At 37.3% G+C, this 16,978-nt stretch overlaps 1 protein-coding gene across 1 annotated transcript; it reads left to right on the plus strand.

Annotated features, from left to right (window-relative positions):
* Positions 1 to 173: 173 nt before the first annotated feature.
* On the plus strand, positions 174 to 15,406 carry NUDT21 (nudix hydrolase 21). Its single transcript, XM_038531016.1, has 7 exons — positions 174 to 328; positions 2,868 to 3,068; positions 3,927 to 3,990; positions 8,165 to 8,254; positions 12,496 to 12,571; positions 13,471 to 13,585; positions 15,084 to 15,406. Exons 1-7 carry the CDS (start codon positions 219 to 221, stop codon positions 15,103 to 15,105), a joined length of 678 nt encoding a protein of 225 aa, XP_038386944.1. The 5' UTR covers positions 174 to 218; the 3' UTR covers positions 15,106 to 15,406.
* Positions 15,407 to 16,978: the final 1,572 nt, after the last annotated feature.

A 16,978-nucleotide genomic window follows, 5' to 3' on the forward strand; every position in this document is an offset into this window, starting at 1 on the left:
CGCCGCTCCGCTCCAGACGCGCGCCTTCCTGGGTCCCCACGGGCCGCCTCCCGGGCCTGCTCCGGAGGGGGGGGGGTTCCCTTCCCGTAGAATAAGGTTGGCCCCCGTGCCCCTGGATTCAGTCATTCCGGGAAAATCCCAGGTCTGCTTTGGACCCGCCCCTTCCCCACGTCTGCAGAGAGAACCAGCTGCGGAGCTGCTCTTTCTGCCCCGCGTTTATGTTTTCACATCGCGTGTGTGTTTTTATCTGGTATGAATGGTACCACGTATCGTGTTTGCAGCTCTCACTTTGCTGTAGCAGTGAGCTTTCGAGAGCTAGCTATCACAGGTAGGTCTAGGTTTTTCGGTTTGTTTCTCCCCTCGTGACGGCTTAGTTGGTTGGTATTTGAGCTCCAGAATACACCACATCTGACCCAAGTTCTCGGGGCTGTCCGGCTTACCCTGTGCATTCCCGTCTTCTCCGGCCCAGTGACGGCCGCCGGGCACCCCAGCGAGGGGGGTGGAGACTGCCACCCTTGGGCTTCCATTCCGACCGGAAGGGGACCAGCGTAGCCCCAGAGAACCCCTTGAGGGCTGGAGCTTTATTTTCAATACTTTTCTGTTCGAACCCTTCAAGCTGCTGTATTTCGATGCCATTCTCAAAAGTTGTCTCGCTGCGTCAGGTAATTGGCATTGGGGCTCTGCCTTGCTCAAGAGACTGTCATTATGCTGCTGCTGCTCCCCCCCCCCCCCAAATCATTTCTGAGAGTTTGTGAGGCACCGTGGTGCTGACCTTGTTGGAAGAAAGTGGCCAGTTTATGCTGGTCGGTGTTTAAAAGGTGCAGGGGTTTACTGATCTGGTGTTTCCATGAGAAACTTTTGATGTCACTCTATTTTACTTTCAAGTAAATGAACCTTTCCCCTTCAGAAGCGATTTGAAATCGAAGAGATGGTTGTTTTTATGCTTTATTTGGCAAAACAGGTGCTGGCGTGGAAATTTAGATAATAAAAATGTAGAGTTTATGAAATCTGGTAGCTAGATACATGCGTATATACAAGTTAGTATCTCTAGCTATTACATTAACATAATACCAGTTTAATTTCATGTCTCTTCTTTAAAACATCTTCATAAGATTTCCACGAAGCAGAAAAAGAAAATGCTTTTTTAAAAATGTGACAGCACAGCAAAGATTACTTTGAGTGCTAATTAGAACTAGGGCTTGTGGGTTTCCCTTGATTTAACTTCATTATTGGATCGATTTGTATCAAGTTACTATGTAGAATTAATTTGGTGAAATGTTTTTATTTTTGGTCCATTAAAGTTATGGGTTGATCAATTTACAGAACATTTCCTCTCTGTATAACTACAGCATTCAGAAAAAAAAAAAAAAAGAAAAATCACTGTTGTTAACTCAGTTCATCTGGGTGAATCATAACCTAACTTGAAAACAAGTCCTTTCTCCCCTACTGTACTTTCTTTTGGGAAGTACTGCATGAATGCCTACTTTGTACCAAGCACTGGGCATAACGCTGGATGTGCAGTGGTGAGGAAGTTAAGGTACTCTGTGCTTTTCAAAGTTAGCTCACAGTGTGATGGGAATAAAATGCACGCCTCAGCTGGCACTCTGATTTCATATCTGAACATTCTTACATCTCATTTTGATGGCATCTCTTTATCAATATGAGAGCTGGCTTTGCAGTATAGATACATACAGCTATTCTTAATTCTAACTCAAGTTGTAAGAACAATATGCTAATACATAAAAAATTGCCTGGCACATAGTACTGTGTGAAATTGTTGCTGCTAGTGATGTGTCAGATTTCAGCGTTGGATGTACTGGGAAAATCCTTAAATTCTTTAAAGCATCCTGGAAATGGTATATGTTAGTTATTTTCGAGCTGCTTCATTCGTGCCTAGAATCTGGCCTTCGTGTTAAGTTTTGACAACCTTGATTTACTTCTCTTTTAAAAATAGCTAAGTGGATTAATTATATAGTTGTTGGCTTTTAATGTTAAGTCATTTTAATAGTGGATAGGCAGGTGTCAAAGTGTTCTTACTCAAAGACTTATAATCAACTCTTATCGTAAGGGTTATGATTGGGGGGTTACAAGGTGGTATGTGTGATTAAATATAAATATGGGATTTTTAGCTATAAGGAAAAATTTGATTTTTACTGGCAACATGAAAGCTGTCTTAATGTGAGCTATTTCTGAATTCTTGATAAAGGAGGAGAAAATATTCAGATTAGATATGGTGGGCAAAGGATTTGAATGACAAGAAGGGAAGAATAAAGATACTGGACAGAATACATGCAGAAAGTTAAGGTTTATTTAGAGAGCAAAGAAAAGTTCATCTGAGGAGGAAAGGATTGTGCTAGAAAAGTCTGAGGATAGTTGGGAGAAAAATAACTGAAGAGATGATGGAAGGTGGTGGCTCACCTTGTAGAAAAAGATTAGTCTTTAGCACCCATAATTAATAGACTTTCTGATTAGGTGAGAAGAACCCGAGGGGGCATTAGGCATTAGCCAGGTTGGCAGTGTTAGTCTAGCAGCCGTGATCTAAAACCAGAGGATTACCAGATAATAATAATAATAAGATAGCCACTTATCTAAGCATTTGAGGGCCTTAAGGGTGGTATTATCTATACTTGAAAACTAATGTGTAATGTAGCAGTTTGATGTAATGGAAGCTCTGTCCAAAGAGCTGGATTCTAATCTCTGTTGTTGCATTAACTAGTTGTGTAACTTTGGACAAAATGTGTGTCTCTGAGTACATTATGTGCATTTTTTTTTTTTTTTTTTACCATGGTTTCTTACATGTAGTTGGTATCTGTCTTGGTAAATTATGGTCTTCGGTTCTCATGTTAGATATTTGTTTTGGATCACAGGTACCCTCTTACCAATTATACTTTTGGTACAAAAGAGCCCCTCTATGAGAAGGACAGCTCTGTTGCAGCCAGATTTCAGCGCATGAGGGAGGAATTTGATAAAATTGGAATGAGAAGAACTGTAGAAGGGGTTCTGATTGTACATGAGCACCGGCTACCACATGTGTTACTGCTACAACTGGGAACAACTTTCTTCAAATTGTAAGTGTCACTGGAAATTAACAGCTAGACAACTTTTAATAGGATTGCTGTTTTATGCAGGTTTGGAAGACAATTTCAGATTTTAGTCGTTTATTTCTATAAACACTGCTGTTAATGGAGTCTTTAGAAAGAGAAAATCATAAGTCCTTTTTTTTCTCCAGCATAGTGCTCATTTAGTGCCTAACTGGCAATCTGCATGTTTCTGTATTTGTTGTTAGTAACTGAGCCTGATAGAAACCCCATGAAGCAAATTAGTCCAACTTCAGTTTCTAAATGTCATTGTAGCATTATTAAGAACAATTGGTATTTCTTTCTTAGGATGAATGGTGTTTCCCATTCTTAAAATAACTTACATTTTTATAGGTAACTGTTTATTTTTATCATTTAAACTCATACATACCTCCATATTATACATGTAGTGCATAGTTGTTTGACCAGATTATGTGTACCACAAAGAGAGGACTCAAGTCCTTAGATTGAAATTCTTGAGGAATGTCTCATTCTTCAGACCTAAAGAATGTGGTCTATTGCTTCTTTGGGCATTTCTAGAATCCATTATGACCAGGCACCTTCCAGAGAGAAAAGATTGGGATAGACTGGTGACAGAAATTGTTACGTTACTTATCTTGTTTGTTTAAAACTAAGGTTTGTGTATGGTTAGTCTGGTGAAGTAATATTATGAATTCAACTTTCTAGTACATTCTTCCCCCTCCCTTTGACATTTGTTTGTTTGATTGCCTTATGTGACATTGAAATATGTGTTATTCAGTTACATGATAGAGATGACTATTATTGTCTTGTTCCTGTTATCCTAAAATTGTATTAAGTTGAAAGCTGAAATTCTTAACCTTTATACAGACCTGGTGGTGAGCTTAACCCAGGAGAAGATGAAGTTGAAGGACTAAAACGCTTAATGACCGAGGTATTTCTCCATTTAACCACTTTGGCGGTTTTATCCTTGCCTATCTGAACATGCAACAACTGAATGGATAACTAGGCTTTTTATCTTTTTATTTTTTAAATTTATTTTGACTAGTTTTCAATAAATAAAACTTAAGAACAAAGTGTTAGTACTATGTTTATTTTCTGCAGTTTGAACTTGTACTTAACCTTTTTTTACATTGAAGTGTTGGTGTAACAATAATGGTTAATAAAAGCCAACATTCATTGAGTACTTACTGTACTAGGCACTGTTCTGAGTGCTTTACAGGCAGTAGCTCCTTCAACTATCACAACAGCCCTAGGGAGAAGTACTGTTATTAGTCCCAATTTACCGTTTGGGATACTGGGCACAGAGAGTTCAAGTAACTTGCTTGATATTTACATCTATGTCATGGAGCTGGAGATTGGAATGTACTTTAATTTTGTTGCGGTGTAGGCTGCTATGGGGTTTTGGCAAGACTGATTCCTTTTAATACCTCTTCATTTTTGCACATATCTTTTAGGCTTTATGCAAATTGTACTACCTTTTAAAAGTCACTGTAATGTATGTCTCTAAAGACTTGAGGCCAAATGCATAGATGCCTGAGGTTTTGAGATTGCAGGTTGTTTGTATTATTATTTTTCTTTTTTAGCACAAATCCTTCCCTCTTTAATTACAAAACTAACACACATTGTGTACAAAACCCTTGGCAAATACAGAAAAGCAGGAGGAGAAACAAAACTAAAATCACCTGCAATTCTGCTACTTTGACATATTGGTTTATCTTTTCAGTATTTTTTTCATATTTTTAAACTTAAATTCAATTTCCAGTATTTTTTTAAGTACCTTATAACTTCTAAATATTGTGCTGTGCTTGTACTTCCATTTACATGTGGTTGATTGAACTTACTTGCTTAACTCAGCTGCTTCTCAAGAATCTGCCAAAAAGGAAGTAAAGGGGTTTTTAAAAGATAGAAATTCAGTGGGATTGAAGGAGTATAAGATGCGACAAATTACAAAAAAAGGATTTTTAGAAGCTAGAAAACAGATGGGCAAATCACATCTGACTTAGCAGAAACCTCAGCCCAGCAGGAGGGTAGTCCAGGACCTAGCACTGTATAATGCCAGAAGAGCTAAGGAATTGGAAGTGCCAGGTGCCCATGAAACGGGGCATGCATGGACTAGAAACTGGATTGATTGACAGTCTGTATTTCTATGTCTAGATTGTCTTCCAGTTAAAGACTGGCTGGTGATCGAGTGTTAGTAGAGATTGACTCAGAGAACATGAAGAATGAAGAAGTAGAAGGGATGAGAATACATGAGAGTTTACATCCTGAATAGTGAGACTTCTACTACTCTGATAGAACTGTGACAAGTAGGCCTATATACCCCAGGCTGACGGCTGGAGGTTTTGTTTCTGGAGAAAGTGACCAGTCCAAAAATCCCCTCTCCAGATGATCATAATTGGGAATCTTCCCAAAGTATAGTGTGGTCCTATCACTCAGAGGTGACAGCTGAGCATCTTACTGCTTTACCCTTAATTGTGAGCCAGGCTTTTGGAGAAAGTATCTTAACAAGAAAAAGACAAAAAGAAGTGGAATTCAACAGAAACAAAATTCAGCAATCCGTAAAATCACGATTAATATTCTTGGTGTGATGAAAGAAATTGGGCTGTAAAAAGGACTATTCAGCCAATAAGAAAGAACCCATGAGTATTAAAAAAAATGTTAGAAACAAAACATTCAGTAGAGGATTAAAAGATTGACTTGAGGAAATCTAGAAAGTAGGATGAAAAGGTAAAACAGGTGAAAAAAAAGAAAATTAGTGGATCATTCTAGAAGGACCAAAATAGATTATAGATAGTGAGAGAAAGAATATCAAAGCAATAATTCAAGAAAATTGCCCAAACTTAAAAAGCATGAGTTTTCAGATCGAAAGACCTATCGGCCTGCTCTCTATAATGAATGTTAGAAGTTTAAATCAGTAAGTTTAAATCACTAAAGACCAGATCCTAAAAACTGGTTCCAGAGTTAGAGAGAAGAGGGCAGACATGAAGTTAGATACAAAGCATCAAAGTCAGAAATGATACTGACTTTCTAGATATAAAACTGGAAGTTAAAAGGTCTTGGAACATGCCTTCATTAATTCTGAGAGAACATGATTTCTGTCATAGAATTTTCCGTCTTATCAAACCGTAAATCAAGTGCAGGTAAAATTATTTCCAGACATAGAGTTTCTAGAAATATATCTCTTATACCTTTTCTCAGGAAGCTACCGGGGGGGGGGGGGGGGGGGGGGGTATTCACCACCAAAATGAAAGAAAAAAGTCAGAAGATAAGAGATTCAGAGTATACAAAGGATCTAACAACACAGGAGGGAGGCAAAGGAAAGCCCTAGGATTCCAGTTCCCAGGCAGAGCTGAGAGCATGTACAGACTGGAGGATGATTATAGAAAGTGTCCCTTAGGGGGAAAAAAATGAAATTGACAGAATACTTGACATTTGAATTGAAAAGAAATTTAAGTTCTGGGACAAATGTGGACATGAGATAGTGATAGTGAATGAAATTCGAATGAAACAGTTGTTAACTCTAAAAGAAAAGAATAAAAATAAAAAATAAAAGAATAGTTGTAAGAAAATGCAGTTATAGTTTATTAAACACTCTGGTATGTCTGAGTCACCTGGTCATAACTTAAATACCACATGTAGACTTAATCGAGTATTGATAATAGGAGGATGGTAGAAGAGAAAGTAAAAAATGGAGGATATGGTTTTAAAATTCAAATTCTCACCCATAGTAGAGGGTGTTAATTGCTTTTTTCTTTAGGTTTATGAAAATGTAATCAAGAAATGATAAAAAAATACATTAAAAGTGTAATTATAATGGAAAAACCTGATAAATAATACCTCAGCCAGATGATCAAGGTTAAGATCAGTGAAAAGCTATGTTCATATAATGTGCCCTCAACATGATATGATGAGAGTGGTACTTCACAGTGGTACTTGGTGGTCTTCCACTCCAGACTCCCCAGAATTCATAATCCCAGTCTAATTGAGGGGTTTGTTACAAAATATCTGATTAGTATTCCTCAAAACTGAAAATTATCAAAAACAGGGAATCTAAGAAACTGTTACACAGTCTACAGAAAAAATTACAACTAAATTTTTTGTAGTAGCCTATAGGAGATTCTGGGCCTGGAAAAGTATATTAGTTAAAAACTAAGAATATCTGAATAAAGTATGTACTTTTGGTTAAAAATAAAGTAGCAGTATTGGTTCATTCATTAGTTGTGACAAATGTGCTGTGGTAATGTAAGATGTTAATACGGGAAACTGGATGTGGAATACATAGGAAATCTGTACCATCTTTGCATTTTTTCTGTAAATCTAAAACTAAAACAGTTTGGTTTTTTGTTTGTTTCAAATTTTTATTTAAATTCTAGTTAGTTAATATACAGTGTTTATAGTTTTAGGAGTAGAATTTAGTTATTCATCATTTATGTATAATACCCAGTGTGCATCACAAGTGCCCTCCTTAATACCCATCACCCATTTAGCTTATCCCTCCAATTGCAGCCCACCTCCTTTTACCTCCCCTTTAGCAACTTTCTGAAACTAAATCAGTTTATTTAAAAACGGGAATGCTTGTAAAAATAGAGATGAGTATGGGGAAAACCACTAAGAGTTGAAAGTAGTAGTCAATGGAAATGGGGAAAGTGGGTCAGGGAACTGCTGTTTCTCATAAACCTTGCAGAACCATGTTTTACCAATTAAAGCATATAGAGTAAAATTTTGATTAAAATAAGTTTAATATTATGCTATACAGATTTATAAAAGTGAAACCGTTTTTTTCTATAATTTAGTTAGTTGGTGATTTACACAAGCTACAGCTTGATTCTAGAAAAACTATTTTATGTATGGCATTAGGCAATATGAGTAGCTGGTCACCTTTGGTTTTTCATGTGAGGCCAGGGCATAACAATAGATTTGTTGGTCCTATATAGTTATGTCGACGCTAGATTGCCATTTTGGAACTAATAGTTATGTCTTGGGCCAAGTAACACAGATAGTAATAGACAAAAAATTATGAAGAGGAAATCTATCTTCACAAAAGAAGGATATTGAAGGGTAGGTATATTTAGTTGTTTACTAGCTGTATTATTTCTTTTGGGCAGATACTGGGTCGTCAAGATGGAGTCCTGCAAGACTGGGTCATTGATGACTGCATTGGTAACTGGTGGAGACCAAACTTTGAACCTCCTCAGGTCAGTGCTCATTTATATTTGCCAGCATTTGGGAAAGTAGAAAAATACTTTAATTCCAGCCTTTTGAAAAGAGTATGGTAGAATTTGACTTTCTCTCTCATTCATTTAGATAAAAAATAAAAAAGCTAAGCGTTGTTTTCTTTTAAAGGAAAATTTAACACATAAAAAAGCGGAAATAGTAAAAGTACATGAATCCCATTATCTGTCATCCATCTTCAACAGACAGCAACTTGTGGTCAGACTTCACCTGCCACTCCTTTTCCCTTGCCCTCACCTTGGAATATTCTGGAGCAAATCCTAGGCATCATGTTAAATGTAAATATTTCAGTGTGCATCTCTAGAACATAAGGATCTCTTTAAAGATATAACACAGTACACATTCTCACACTAAAATCATCATAATATATCATTAATTATGTATATCTCTGACTAGTATAAGTTTTATTTTTGTTTTCTTATTTGTTTAAATTAGGATAGTCTCTTAAGTCTCTTGGCTGGTTGGCTTCCTAATTCTCTTTTTGTTTTCCTTGTAATTTATTTGTTCATGAAAACAAGCTAAAGTCCTTTGTGTTCCCATTGCTGATTGCATCTGCCTGTTGTCATTGAACATGGAGTTCTTTGGCTTCTGTCCTATAAATTGGTAGTTAGATCAAGAGACTAGATTTGGCTGGTGGAGGAGTATAAGGATCACCATAGGGATATATTGTTTATCTATTGCTGCATAATAATTACCCCCAACTAAGTGGGTAACTTAAAACAGCAGACATTGGTTATCTTCATTTCTCAGGGTCAGGCATCTGGGAGCTGTCTAGCTGGGTAGTTCTGGCTCATGGTGTGTCATGAAGTTATGGTTAGGCTGTCACCTGCGATTGTGTCACCTCAAGGCTGGACTGGAGCTGAAGGATTCCATCCCGGGTTCACACATGTGTTTGTTAGCAGGCCTCTCTTCCTGCACTGTCAAACTGAAGGCTTCATTTCCTTGTCTGGTGTTGACCGGAGGCCTCTCTCCTTTACTGTGAGACTGTCTCCACAGGGTGATTCCCAGTAAGGCAGCTGGCTTCTCCTAGAGCTTGAGATCCAAGATAGAGACGTGATCCTAGTGAGACAGAGTATGCCCACGTAGGAAGCTGTGGTCTGTATAACCTAATCTTGGCAGTGACATACCATCACTTCTGCTTGGTCACACAGGCCAACATTGTACATAGTGGGAGGGGACTACACAAAGGTGTGTGGATACCAGGAGACAGGAGCCATTGGGAGTCATCTTGGAGGATGGCCCTCACAGATGGTATCCTGCACTTCCGTTAGAAGTTTTATAATGTCTGGTTGTCTATTTTTGTAATGTTAGCAGCTCATTGATAATAGTTTCTTAGGTTTATTAATTCATTAGGGTTGTGATCTTTTTATTAAGGGAAACTTCTCTCATCAACCAATTGGATTACCCTGAGGTACAATTTGTGTAGGAAGAACATATACGTCTTTTCAGAAGAATCAATTAATTTATTAGCATCCTCCAAAGACTTTATTCAAAAGAAAGAATAAGACAAAGTCTTGGGTATAGACAGTTTGGGAAGTGATCCCAGAAGGTAGTAGACTAACAAGACTGATAGGAGAGGGAGACGAGAAACAGCAGTAGTCAAAAGAAAGAAAGGAAGGGAGGGAGGGAAGAAAGGAAGGGAAGGCAAGGCACATAATTGATTTTATTACAGCTATGGGCAATTGGATTGATCCTGCTAAGGACTGTGAGAAACCATGGGGAATCTACCTTAAAATTGTTCCATCAGAAGAGTGGAAGGCTGGAGACTCCTACTCCATTGGATGAGGGTTGTATTAACTCCCTTGCACTGTCATGTTGAGTCTGAGGACTGATTTTCTGGGGGCATTGGAAATGCTTTGAGGCTGAAAAGCAGAGAGTGAGACAGTGGCAGCAAATTGGGAGCTTTCTGGCACTTTCTAACACAACTGCCCTCTGAAATCTGAGGGGGGGATGAGATCTGAGGTGGGTGGTGATAAGGGGCACATAAAGCATCTGTTTTGGTGACTTTTAGAGTGTCATATGACTTCATGGATTTAAATATATTCCTTGTGTTTTAATCCATTGTAATGATTAATAATGGTACTGATACTCAAATTTGCTTACCTTTAACTGATGGGAGCCTCAGATTCTGAATCCTATTGACAAGGCTCTGTGACTTGGATGGCTTCTTTGTATATATAGCAAGATGTTTCAGGTTAAGAGTTATGGAAAATGTTAGCCAAGCAAAGGATGACTATGTCTGTCTTCTTCCTTGTAGCTGAGGATAGGAAGAGAAGGCACTGTGGAAGCTGTTGCTATTACTCAGTACCTGAAAATTGTCTTGGCTTTAAGAAAGTATAATCTCACCTGGAAATAGTGAAGTTCCTGGTCCAAACATAAAACGGTTATTGTTAATGGGGTTTTTTTTGTTTGTTTTGTTTTGTTTCCTGAACATTCTTTGATCAAATTGGAAGCTCAGTAATTTAACACAAAAGTTTTCCAGGCTACTTTCTGAATACTCTCATTCAGCTTTCCTACCAGAGTCCTAAGACAGTTCCCTTAATTGACTGAATCCTAGGATTGATTCTGCTAGTGTGGGGTGTAGCTAAGCGTTGTGTGTTTATTTAATACACTTGGAGTATTGGTTATGTGTCAGTGGGAAAAGAGCATAACACCATCTGCTTTTTGTATAAAATGTAGTTGGTTTAAAAAAAAAACTCTAAGGGGATTCCTGGGTGGCTCAGCGGTTTGGTGCCTGCCTTTGGCCCGAGGCGCGATCCTGGTGTCCCGGGATCGGGTCCCGTGTCAGGCTCCCGGCATGGAGCCTGCTTGTCCCCCTGCCTGTGTCTCTGCCCCTCTCTCTCTCTCTGTGTGTCTATCATGAATGAATGAATGAATGAATGAATAAATAAATAAATCTTAAAAAAAAACCCTCCAAAGATGAAGACTGGAGAAGATAGGATTAGAAGAAAAGGAACATATATAGTCATGAGTAGAAGAAAATTGGGGTAATGCCAGTCACTTTGATTTGGTCATGGTTTGGGTGCTTTTGTTGTATGTGAACCACAGGTGTCCTCTAGCCCATGTTCTTCGAACTCCTACTCACATTTTTATCTGTCATTGCCAGTGTGCCTGGTTTTCATGAGTGTTAGGGCATCTCCAAAGCCTAGGACAATTGTCTTCATTCATCATACGTTATGGATGGCTCTTGTGTATAGTTATTCTAACTTGAATACTGGGCTATCCATCCAATTGGGTAGCATAGTGGGAATTAACAGGCTTCTATAGTTAGATCAGGGTTGAATAGATGAGATTGAATCCTGGTGTCACTACTTAGTTGTGTAGTCTTGGGAAGGACATGTCGCTTCTCAGTTTAAGCACTTGCATAAAATGCAGATGATGTTTCCTCCTTTTGGCTGTCTCTGTTTTATCCTCTTCTCCCCTTATATCCATCTTCAGCATTTTTTAATTACCCAGCCCTCAAATACAACTTCCATAGCCAAAGTAGATTTTTCCTAATGTATGTGGGGAGGTAGAGGTAAGCTGTCTCAGACTTTTCAAGTTTGCTATGCTAGAATTCTTTCTGAGGTAGCAACCTCCCCTCTCTAATTCTCTTTAGAATCCCTTAAATTCTCCAAAATATTTTCTCCATTTTTACAAGCAACTTGACTCTTTCTAGCTCATCAGTGACTCTCTTCACTGAGATAGCTCATCTCGTGTTCCTGAAGAGTGTGTCTCGTATGTGTGTTGGGGTCATGCATTGTTGGGGGAGGAGTGTCTTGTCAAATACCTCATTTAAAACAACTTTTATTAGAAGTGCTACTTAACGTCAGACTTCATTGGATTGTAAATACATTCCTCAAGCTGTAAATCTTGTGACTACATATTTAATTGACGTGAATGGTTGAATAGTTTATTACCCATTATGTTGTATTAAGCATTTATCTATTAGAACATCTGTTAAGTACCAGGTTCTCATAAAGGGAAGACTAGAAAGAGTTTTGTTTCTCCTAACAGTTTATGCTGTATTGGGAAAGAAACATAAAGAAATAAATGAAATCACAGGATGAATGTTAAATAAAATTGTGTTGGGATTATGAGGAACTTGGTCTCAGAGGGTTAATACTTGATCTTAATGTCTGAAATGGGAGAAGTTGATACATAAAGGCATAGAGATATAAGGGATGTCTTGGCAAATACAAATTTTTCTCTTTTGTGCTTTTAGTATCCATATATTCCTGCACATATTACAAAACCTAAGGAACATAAGAAGTTGTTTTTGGTTCAACTTCAAGAGAAAGGTAAGTTATTTTGTTTTTGAAACAGCAATCTAAAAACTTTTGTAGCGTAATTTCAAGAATACTTTTATTTGTGTTTTCTCCAAGTTCCTTGAATTTTTGGATTTATTGTGAAAATAAAAACACATACTATGTATATACAGAATTAACTAGTGGTCTTTTTAAAAAGATTTATGATTATTTAAAATTATTAATAAAAGATTAATTTATTTTGAGAGAGAGAGAGAGTGCACGTGTGCACACACTTGAGTAGGGAGAGGGCAGAGGCAGAGGGAGAGAGAATCTTATGAAGACTCCATACTGAGTGCAGGGGTCTGAGCCAAAATCAAGTATCAAATGTTTGTCGGATGCTTAGCCTGCTGAGACACCCAGGTGTGTCCCAGAATTAACTAGTTTTTCTTATAGGTGTGCCAGTCATGCTATAGGGAGGAAAGTAAATTTAACTGGAGCCTAACTACCAGATTGTAGTATTTTAAAATAACTGTTCAGCTTCTGGTACTGATAATTCACATTGTGATAAACTGAAACTTTGAAGGAGACAGATGAATTAATTTTTTAAATACCATCTTTAGGCCTGTTGTACATTTTAACACAATTATTTCTTGTCATAGTTTTAAAAATAGAATTCAAAACATATAAACCTGAAGCTCTTCTCTTCTCTGCTTGCTCCCCTTGTTCTTTGTCCTGCCCTTGCTCCCACCACTTACAAGGTGCTCTTGCTTGTTAACAACATGGACTCTAAACTTTGCTTGAAAGATACAACCAGAATGTATTAAAGAGAATTCTCTCTTTTCTCAAAAGTTTTTCAAATGTAAAACTGGTGATTACTGTATATAAATGAAGTGCAAGCAGTGATTATGTAAGAAATTATAGAAAATGAGTACTGTTTTGTTTTATTTTAGCCTTGTTTGCAGTCCCTAAAAATTACAAGCTTGTAGCTGCACCGTTGTTTGAATTGTATGACAATGCCCCAGGATATGGACCCATCATTTCTAGTCTCCCTCAGCTTCTGAGCAGGTATGGAAAGTTGAACAATTTTGTGGCTGATTTATCTAAATTGCCAGATTTAAAATGTTCTGAGCTGCTTGAGAAGGGATAGTTAAGAATTCTGGTCTTTAAGGAAACTAAGACCGTAGATGGATTCTTACTTCACAGTCAAGCCATATTAATGACTGACTAAAAGTATCCCCAGACTCCAAGTTGCAGCATGACATTCTGGTATTTGTGTGAATGCTCTTCCCCACATTTGATATTTTTGACACTGTTAAGTTTGAAGTCTTCATTCAAAGAAGAGATGGTACCATGGCAATAAGCACTGTATAATAAAATGAGGGGAATTATCTTTATGAAAATGTGTAGAGTTGAATTTCTTGGTGTAATGTGTTCTCTTTCCTCTTTGAAATGTGCTGTATTTAGGTCATTTGGGATATTTGGGATTAAGTCTTGAATTTTATATTCTTGGAGTTTGTTTTTTTGTTTTGCTTTTGGCAGATATCTAAGAAATGCCTTTTTAGAAAAGTTGACTTATATTGGTTGAGGTTCTTAGAGTCCTATATAGATAGGAATCAGAAAACAATGTAGTAGCTAAGAATACAGATGCTGCAGGCAGTGTTTGGATTTGAATTCCACCTTTTAAAAAAAATTAATTTATTTATTCATGAAAGAGAGAGAGAGAAAGAGGCAGAAGGAGAAGCAGGCTCCATGCAGGGAGCCCGATGTGGGACTCGATCCCCGGGTCTCTAGGGTCATGCCCTGGGCCAAAGGCAGGTGCCAAACCGTTGAGCCACCCAGGGATCCCCTGAATTCCACCTTTAATAATTTCTGGCAGTGTGACCTTGGACAAATGATTATACCTGTTTGCTTATTTCTTCACCTGTAAATCAGGGTAGTTGTCCCCACTTCATAGAATTGTGAGGAGCAAGTGAGAAAAATGCATACTACAAAGTGCTTAGAACAGTGCCAGGCACCTGGTAAATGCTTAATAAATAATTAGTTCGAAAACAGTTCCAATAGTGATTTTAGCCTTCTGTGAAAGCTTGTTGAGCATGAAATTGGTTCTGTTTTGTTAATCTAATCAAACATTGTCTTTGGCTCCTCTTTGGTCTGTTGATGGGTTAAAAGTTGAAGTATGAGATATGAAAAAGTCATATTATTCATTTATTTGAACACTGCCTATCAGGTATCAGGAACTGTGCTGAGTGGCATAATACAATGAGGTATAAAAGTTTTCCTTCCCTCAAGGAACTTGTTAGTGGATGATTAATCAAAATGTACACTCTTAAATTCTTTTTTGATTGTAAGTATTCAACAACACTATTATTTAATAATGGTGTAAGATGAGACAGGTGAGAGAAAAGGGGTATCTTGGTTTAGAAAATGCCAAAAATGTCAAAGGAGGGTAGAAATCTCCAAATTTATCATCTAAGGTAAAACAAAACAAAACAAAACAAAAACCAACAGAAACTTTGCAAATAATGCTGTTTTTAATAAAGATATTATTCTTTCTAAAATTCAGGTTCAATTTTATATACAACTGAATTCCTGCACAGTGGAGAAGTAAAAGAAGCCGTCTCTGTGAGCACAGCTATACACAGTGTAGAATAAACCTGGTAGAAAAGTTCTTTTGGTTTTTATCTCTTTCCCAGTCCCTAAATTGCTACCTACTTTCTGTTGTTTGAATAGTAAAGTTAATATGAAGAACTAGATAGTGGTGTAAACAAATGTGATAATGTTTAATTTACTTTTGGTTCTACTCTTACTTTTTGTACAACATTAAAGAATATGAGCTTCTTTCTATTTGTATTTTTTTTTCCACATTAAACTTGTAAAAAATTCTTACAGGTGAGGACTGGTTTTTTTTTTTTCCCCTCCCACTTCTAGACTGGTGGTATTAAGAGACAATGGCAGGTTTAAGGCAGTCGAGTATTTGGGACCCTTGTTTTGATGCCATTTTTTGGGGATTATACTCCAACAAGACTGGGTTCTAGGCTATTGTGATTGAGGAACCTCTCTTACTTTTGGGAATTAGATTTGCTTAATGGGAGTCCTAAGGTACAACTCTTGAAACAAATCATATACTTGGAGTTACACTACAACAGAGCTCCCAGTATATTACTGACTGGTACATTTCATATTGATATATTCAGACCTTTGTTCACAAGCAACAGATCTTAAACATATGGGAAGCCATTCAAATTGGCTAGATTGGGGAAATTTATGGGAATTGATATAAAAAGAGACCTATTGAGAGCGGACTGAGAGACTCTTTTCCTTCATATAATGGGGGTATTAATTGTGTTGAGAAATTATGTGTTTTAGTTATTCTCAGGGCCCTAATAAAATGTGATCTGTGAAGGAAGTTTTTAAAAATGGGTCTGTGTTAGGTTTTGAACTCTTGGATTGCAAAGTTGGTTACTTCAGTTTATATCTATAGAAAGGAAAATTTGGTTTTAGCAAGTGACAAGCCTTTTCAAAAACATTTTGGAATAATTTGAATCAACTGAAATCTAAGGACAGAATAGGGGATGGATTTTGTCAGCCTAAGAAGGGAAAATATCAAAATTTAAAAGTTCTTTAAAACAACACCGCTACATTAGGATCAAGTTTTGGGGAATAAAAAATGAATCTTGGAGCAAAGGAGTTTGCTGGCTGTGTCATTGCTTAATGGTCCAAGTATGTCATGTATGCCTTATAAGTATATTGACTATAGGCTTAATGAAAAGGAGATCTTGTAAGATACAGCTACTTAAGAGAGATTCCTGTAGTTTTTAAAAGATTGACAGAAATGAACTTTTGATTATTCTTACATCATCATCATACCAATCACAGGCCTGGTCTCCTGAATATTGGGTGAATTGAAAGGCATTTTGTAAATTCTTCCTTATTTAGACTTGAGAAAATCTGATCAAGAGCAACTGTATGAATAAAGGTTCAAGTTTACTTAGCTGAAGTCCTGTCAAGCCTTCACAAGGTTATATGTCAAGTAGTGATTGTGACCATGCTTATGCTTAATAGTAGATGAGCACCAGACTCTAGGACCAAAAATGACTTGTGATTTCCTTTGAAAAAGCCACTAATTCTGTGGATAGTTCTCTTCCCTCAAGGGCTAATAATTCTGTCCCTGTGGTTTATATTAGCATATTTATTACTTACTGTAGTTTTACTGGTGAATTCAATGATTAGCTGAGCCTTATCGAGGTTGCAGAAGGCAGATACGGAAACAGCTTGTTCCAGCCCACCTTCTATGGTTGCCTTTGGCATCCAAGTGTAAAGCTGTAGTAACCACATTTCAGATGTACTAGCACTTGCCATTTGGGGAGGATGGGATGAGGTGGACTTTTTCTTGATATTATAAAATGCTGTTTAAATTAAAGAGATCTGATTTGGGCTACTCATATTCTTTGTAATACA

Source organism: Canis lupus, chromosome 2, assembly GCF_011100685.1.
Source record: "Canis lupus familiaris isolate Mischka breed German Shepherd chromosome 2, alternate assembly UU_Cfam_GSD_1.0, whole genome shotgun sequence".
NCBI classification, from domain to species: Eukaryota; Metazoa; Chordata; class Mammalia; order Carnivora; family Canidae; genus Canis; species Canis lupus.

What these genes read in the sequence shown, in the direction of transcription:
- NUDT21 (XM_038531016.1), top strand. Translation starts at nt 219, where the DNA reads ATGTTTTCACATCGCGTGTGTGTTTTTATCTGGTATGAATGGTACCAC. An exon ending in GGAACAACTTTCTTCAAATT is followed by an intron (nt 3,069 to 3,926) that starts GTAAGTGTCACT and finishes ACCTTTATACAG; the next exon opens with ACCTGGTGGTGAGCTTAACC. An exon ending in CAAACTTTGAACCTCCTCAG is followed by an intron (nt 8,255 to 12,495) that starts GTCAGTGCTCAT and finishes TTGTGCTTTTAG; the next exon opens with TATCCATATATTCCTGCACA.